The sequence below is a fragment of the Poecilia formosa genome, unplaced genomic scaffold (genome assembly GCF_000485575.1).
Source record: "Poecilia formosa unplaced genomic scaffold, Poecilia_formosa-5.1.2 Scaffold2, whole genome shotgun sequence".
In the NCBI taxonomy this organism is placed as follows: Eukaryota; Metazoa; Chordata; class Actinopteri; order Cyprinodontiformes; family Poeciliidae; genus Poecilia; species Poecilia formosa.
This window is the reverse complement of record NW_006799941.1, coordinates 4,072,463-4,079,309: the sequence shown is the minus strand read 5'-3', so window position 1 is coordinate 4,079,309 and position 6,847 is coordinate 4,072,463. Positions and strand designations below refer to the sequence as shown.

Sequence of the window (6,847 nt, the reverse complement as noted above, 5' to 3'; positions counted from 1 at the left end):
TCAAGAAATTTCAGGTCATTTTTTTCAGGATATTCTTTTTCAGGTCATGTTTGGTCATTTGAATGCTAAACTGACTATTAGTGAGCTTGTCCCACTAGCTGCGTTTCCATTGACCACAAAATTGCACAAATTGGAATTACAAAAATAAATTTGCCTACTGGAAACACATGGGAACTGTGATGAACAACCAAATGTTATTAGAAGAGGACAATGGAGAATGAAGTATGGTTTTAATGACTCATCGTATGAACAAATTTGTTCACGCTCGATTTAAATTGCATTTCTTTTTTAATGGAAACACTGCAATTTTTTTCTCCATTCGTGGAATATCAGCATTTTGATCACATTTGTGAGCAAAATGCACAATGTGCATTGTAGGGAAACACAGCTAGTAATCGACCAAAGACCAAAAAAAAAATAAAATAAAAAATAAAAAATCGACCAAAGATGCTGACTCAAACTTTCAGCCAAATATTTCCCTACAATTCTCTCACATTAAAAGATTTCAGTAATAATGAGCAATAACTGCAGTATGAACCAAGCTTAAAGGAAAAAACAAAAATAAAAACCTGTCAAGACATAGATTACAAAATTAAAAAAAAAATGACATTAATGCAAAGATTTGAGTCACAACTCAGTTCATTAAAACATTTATTCAAGTATTTCCAACTAAGAAAGTATTTACAGTACATTATGTTCACTAGTGCAGGTCTGAGCTCCAGAAGCTAAGACAGACTCAGACATGACGATACAGAACATGAGCATATGCATAAGAACTTAAAAAAAAAAATCCACTTTTATTGCTACCCTTTATTCTGCCATCCGTCTTCCACAGATCTAACCAACATGTAAAAAGGACCGTACAGTTTAACACACACAGTTTAGCGTTTCACCGAAGGCAGAAACAATTACAGCCTTTTCACATCATTTTAGTTTCTCCCAGCACAAAAGAAGAAGAAAAAACTTCACAGGGGAAATACGATGTGGATACTTCTCCAAGATGGCTTGCATGTCAGATGATTTGTTTTGTAAACCATTTCCGGCACTACTTCTGCAAAGTGATAGCAAGGAGAGCAGAGAACAGAACTCTCTGTAACCACAGTTTAAATAGAGCAATTTAACAATACAGGCTGAGTGTTCGATGTTTTCCCAAGCAGAACCATTTTCCCAGTCTTGACCACGATCCTGTCTGACTGTAGAAGTTTCGCTGTAAAGTTTTGAGAAGATCAGAGCTGAGAAACTCCTCACCCCTCACAGAGGACGATGGGGAAATCTACATGAATGCACGGGTGATCGAGCTTCACGATTCCCTGAAAGATTAACAATTTCCCAATTAACAAACGGAGCAGTTTCTGAGAAAACATGCTGGGTAATTGCTGCTGTGTGTCCACGCTCACCTGTGGAATCAGGTTCTTCTGGATCCTTTTCAACTTCGACCTTTTCCTGCCGTTTTTTGTCACCACCGTCTCTTCGTAGAATTCGTGGGCTAGATCCCCATCCTCATCGAAGTACAAGGAGCTGAAAAAACAGAGAGTTTTAACACTGAAATCAAAATGAGGCATTTTCATTTAGATTTAGGATTATTACTCCAGATTGGTTCTGTTTGATTTGCTCAATAATCCACTTGATTACTGGGTCATAGTGGTTTCACCACCTCTGATGTGTCGACCATTAAAATAGAGAAAATTTAAAGACAGGACAGAACAACAGTCAGCTTATAACAGTCTAACAGAGAAGTTGCAGTTGCCAACAATGATTACTTCATAAAACACCCATACAGAGGGGCGTAATCCAGACATATAATGAACTTTTAGAGACCTTAATGTTTAATTGTATGCGAAGTTTAAATGGTGCATCAAGCGATGTTACTGTGATGATTAAAAATCCCTTTTAGACCTTTTCCAGGTCCAAGGAGATCTTCTGGTTAAAAGGTTTAGGTAAGGTAATTTTATTTATATAGCACATTTTCAGCAACAAGGCAATTCAAAGTGCAGTTTATACTGACATTTACAAGCATTTCTTTAGATATGATTAAAAAAAAGTGTCAAATTTTCTTTAATATTGGGTTTTTAAATGACTTAATAGATTAAAAATTGTTCATTTAAAACTAAAACCTTTCTGTACCTCCTTCTTGTGAACACAAATGGTGTTGCATTCCTGGAGCCTTTCAGTCGGGCCACAGATTGCTCGTTTCCATCGGCCCCTGAATCCCCTCCGCTGCCTGAGAAAGGCCAGGAACCTTTGACTTTGGATCCACTTCCTCCCATCCTCAGAGATAAGACATTATTTATCTCCAGTCAACGCTTCCGCTCCGCTCGGTTGGCCAGATGCTCTCAGTTTCTCAGCAAGGCCAGGAGCTGGAAAGTGAAAGAGAGCACAAAGAATAAGAGTGTTCCTAATCAGACAACGGCCGCCTGGTTAGTGTAAAGCAGCAGCTGTTTGCTTAGTGGCTGCTGACAAGCTGCAGGATAACACATGGAACCAGATTCCAGCACACACATTTCCTAAAGACGGTCCTCAAGCTTTTCATTAAAAGATCACAAAGTGACGTTCTCATAAATTATAACTTTCACAAACAGCAAACTATACAAACTATTTCTCCTGTGAAAACAACATTTTTGGAATAATAGCAAGATGGTCTACAGAAAGAGATTTTGTTTGCTCTTTAATCGCGGTTTAATAGTGTCATCACTTAATTCAAAAGACAATTTTGATGACGTATGAATAAGTTTTATCCACTTTCAGACTTACGGTTACGCCAAAACAGTTTTACCTTATTAAAAAGAATTTAGTATTTTCTTAATTAACCTAACTAATAATACTACCCCGAAAATATCCTCTAACTGTGTATTCAACAGAGTTTAACCCAGATCTTTAAATTATATGTTATTTAGGTGATCACAGCTTTGTGTGTATGAGATAATCTGAGACAACAAATGAGTATTTAAGCTAAAGTAAATTATTTATTGTGTTTTAATGATATTCAAATTGTCTTTGTTGATATTGGCTCATCATGTAGTGATTTTCATTTGCTCATTATGAATCTTCTGCAACCTCTGAACCTCTATAAAAAAGAAAGAAAAAAGAGAAAAACTAGACTCTTTATTTTTGCCATTTTATTTCAAAATATATATTTTGTAATACATTTGAATATAACCAAAGTTATTTTATTTCAGTAATTTAATTTAGAAGCTCAACCAAAAGTTAAATACCCCTGTAAATGTTTAATATCTTAATGACTATGACTTACAGCTAGTGAAAACTCACAACATACAAAAATGAATGAATGAATTGTAAAACCTGTATAACAGGCTTTACAATTTTTCCAAAGCTTCACCTATTCGCAAGGAACAGATTATGAACAGTGGATTCCTATGACTATTAAGTCATACTTTCTTTACTCAAATTGGATTGCTATTTTATTTCAAAATGTATATTTTGTAATTGCTCTTGCTGTTATTCTGTGGCCCTTGGTAATTGTATATTTTAATGAAGTAAAAAGAAAAACGCTCAGAATTAAATGGAAAGTGAAAGCACAAATTTTAGAGTATTTCCGCGGTCGACATGTCGCTGGAGTAAACTGTACCATATAAAAGCTAATAAAACTCAGCATATTATCGTTATGCTGGCTTCACTGTAAGCTAACCAAGTGGGCCGCACACAAAAACAACAATAGAAATGTAACTTATTATGCTCGATACCTCACTATATCAACTAATGAACACGCATATTTTCCTAGGGTTAATATATTCAACAAAAAAGACGATTAACAAGAAGTAAACAAACGGAAACGTCCATACAGTCTTAACTGTTAGCTTCAACCACTGACGCATATTAGCTTCGACGGCTAAAATAATTACTCACACCGAAGCTTCACCATTGACACACCAAAACCATTCTTTCTCACACAACAACTCTTAAGATGAATAGTCTTACCTTATTATATAATGTTAAATCGACAAGTGGGCTCATAACTGCCAGCTGTTCCGCTAGCAGCACAGAGGATGAAGCAATCAGCTGATCTCGGCGATAGGCTGCAGTCAGACTCACTGACCTTTAACCAATCAGGTGGAACATTCGTCTCCTTGACAACGTTCAGGCTTCTTATTCGTCCACTATTTACGGAGTGCCATAAATTACAAGGTAGTGATGTAAAATAGCCCAAACACGATTCTAAATAAAATGTTATTACTGATGTTGGCATATGGAGTTATGATTTATATTTCGGTAAAATTAATGAACGATATAGTTTGACAAACACATTGTGTGTATACATAGTGATCCACAAAAAGGATCACTATATATACTAATGATAATTTTTTCTTTATTCAAGAAAAAAGGATCACTACTCAAATTTAATCCCTTCCAATTGGGATACATGTTGAAATATGTCAAAAGCTCATGTTATATTAATTCAAATTCTTCAGTTATTGTAGCTAGTGACAACTGTATTCATAGATAGAATGTTCCTCTGATTCTTCTGCTTGTTTTGATATTAAAATACACAAAAAACATTACCATCCACCTCCATCAGTACATCTTAAAGAAACTTTCTACACTTTATTATCCTTCTGTTACTGTCAGTATATATTTGCTTATGACAAAAATCTTTTTAAAAAAGGAACGTAATTCCTACTTAGTTTGTTGATCAGCATTTCCCTTCAGGAGTTGTCTTACCCATTCTTGTCTCTCAAAGAAAACCACCGCTTAGTTTGTTATTTTTATTAAATGCTGTGCACGTCTGCCACACATCCATAAGACTGCTACATTTAAAACAGGAAAAGTGCAGGAAAAATGGAAGAAAACAGAAGACAAACATTTTAGTGATTAACAGAGAAAAACACAAATATAAAAGGAATGATAAGCAGCGTCCAGTTAAACACAAGTATGGCAACAGTCATTCATAAATCCAGTCACGCAGCGTGACCTGTGACACAGCTCTCTGACATTCATAATCTCATACAAATGTCCATACGTCAGTCATACTCACAAAGTGACCGCTAAGTAAAGAGTTGCACCCATCAGGGGTGTGGAGTGGACATGGCAGCTCTTCAGACTTGGATGCAATGAAAATTCAAATACCTTTCAGCTACAGACAAGGGATTTTTTTTTTAAAATGAAGAATTACAATCCAGAAATTTTGATAAAATCTAAGATTTTTAGGGCATTTGAAATAAAAATTAACAGAGGGCAAAAAAAGGGGAATTTTATCCTTTAAGAACATGTCAATTTAGTTGTTTGTTTTTAGGAATGGCTCCGTTACAGTAAAATAAAGCTGTTAAGTTTTCACAGGATTTAAAAAGAAGCTGCATTGCTTTTTAAGATAAAATCTGTCAGCTGAGGTCCAGAATAATCAGACGGCACCCGTTGCAGAACGTCACTGTCCCGTCTGCCAGTCTCAGTCCGCTCAACTCATTCTCTCAGGCACATCAGACTCTCCAGGTGTAAGGCACTTCTCATCTCTCGCATCATTTCACACCAACATACGCGCTAGCTCTTACTCTCTCATAGTCTTGCGCCCTATCTCACACTCTCGTTCAACCAAGAGGTGTTTTTTCTTCTGCTGTTTTCTCCGGAGTCTTTGAATGCAGCAGTGTCCGGCCACAGCTGACCAGCCAGGCTGCTGCACATCAAACTCCGTGCGCAGAGAGGTTTCAGCCAGGGGTCGAGCCGGACAGCGCCTCCAGCATCTTGGTGCGAGCCAAAGTGTATCGCTGTACGATTTGCTTGACATGCTCCTCTTCCTCACGTTGCAGGATGAGCAGGAAGTTCTTCAGCTCAGGCATAGAGAAAGCATGCCACTGCAAAAGACGGGGAAAGGACATGTGAATGCCTGTAAGATTCATTAGAAGTTTGGATTTGGTTCTTTTAAGCAGATGCTTCGCTTACATTCACTTCACCAGTTTCATTTTCTTTGAGAACAAAACTGAGGAGCTTCTCGTTGGGTCCAGCATTCAGGCGTAAACGAAGAGGACGCTCGTCGTCAGAGAGCTTGCGAACATAAACTGGAGGAGGCAAAATGGAAATGATTATTTTCTGAAAGAGCAAAATGGGATCAGATTTTTCTTTTCTTTTTAAAAAAACACTACCTTGGTCATGGCGCTCGCTGCGCTCAAACAGTGCAAACTTGCCGGGATTGTCTACCACAGTAAACTTCTTCAGCAGAGCCTCAATGACCTCGCGAGCAGAAGTACGGGAGCTTATGTGCAAATGCTTGGAGGCGTCCTTTGGCAGGTAGAAGGAGGTGCGACGCTTCACTCCGCTGGCTCGCTTCCCTCCAGCATCAGCAACTCCTTTTTTTGACGCTGGGACCGACACGGGGCGTGCTAGCTTGAATTGAACCTTCACAAAACCAGTGTAGGACCCATCCTTGTTCTGTTAAAATATATATATATATAAAAAAAAACATTACACCCAAACAAAAAAGCCTTTCTGCTAAAAATTAGTTTTAGATAACTACTCACCATGTTCATGAACAGATTGCTATTGATCTGGGAGTTGTATTCCTTCACTTTCTGCAGAATTTCAGCAGTTGTTAGCTCCTGTTTCTCACATTGGATTTGTTCATCCTAGAAAGGACAGAGAGGAGTTACATTGATGATGCACCAGGTGGCGCTGTTTCTTTAAAACATCACAATATCTTTAAGTAGAAACTATACATGATGAAAGCAAAATAAATAAATCAGATGTCTAAAATTTTGCCACCTAAAAATGAATTTATTTATTGTTGAGCATATTTTATTGATGTTGTATTTAAAATTGTTCATATAAAAAAATTTCAAAGTGAGAAAAAAATTACAGCAGTCAGAAATACAATCATGAGAGATTTATATATATATATATATAT

General features: G+C 37.0%; 2 protein-coding genes across 4 annotated transcripts in view; both read right to left on the bottom strand.

The window, feature by feature from the left end:
• Positions 1-626: 626 nt before the first annotated feature.
• Positions 627-4,060, bottom strand: tusc2a (tumor suppressor 2, mitochondrial calcium regulator a). The gene is made up of 4 exons (XM_007550425.2): positions 3,937-4,060; positions 2,125-2,357; positions 1,398-1,518; positions 627-1,310 (listed from the first exon to the last, which is right to left on the bottom strand). The coding sequence occupies exons 2-4, from the start codon at positions 2,265-2,267 to the stop codon at positions 1,245-1,247; spliced, it is 330 nt and encodes a 109-aa protein (XP_007550487.1). The 5' UTR covers positions 2,268-2,357; positions 3,937-4,060; the 3' UTR covers positions 627-1,244.
• Positions 4,061-4,707: 647 nt separating this feature from the next.
• LOC103136920 (ras association domain-containing protein 1) overlaps positions 4,708-6,847 on the bottom strand; it is a 16,122-nt gene continuing 13,982 nt past the window's right edge. For all 3 annotated transcript variants that reach the window (XM_007550402.2, XM_007550388.2, XM_007550412.2), the window contains 4 exons: positions 6,465-6,569; positions 6,090-6,375; positions 5,890-6,005; positions 4,708-5,801 (listed from right to left, as the gene is read on the bottom strand). In XM_007550402.2, coding sequence (XP_007550464.1) covers positions 5,655-5,801; positions 5,890-6,005; positions 6,090-6,375; positions 6,465-6,569 — 654 coding nt within the window. In that variant the 3' untranslated portion in view covers positions 4,708-5,654. The remainder of the gene's footprint in view (positions 5,802-5,889; positions 6,006-6,089; positions 6,376-6,464; positions 6,570-6,847) is intronic.

Coding starts and splice junctions, on each gene's coding strand:
- tusc2a (XM_007550425.2), bottom strand. CDS start 2,267: ATGGGAGGAAGTGGATCCAAAGTCAAAGGTTCCTGGCCTTTCTCAGGC. Junction 1,519..2,124: donor TTTGTGTTCACAAGAAGGAG/GTACAGAAAGGT, acceptor CTGTTTTTTCAG/CTCCTTGTACTTCGATGAGG. Junction 1,311..1,397: donor AGAAGAACCTGATTCCACAG/GTGAGCGTGGAC, acceptor TTAATCTTTCAG/GGAATCGTGAAGCTCGATCA.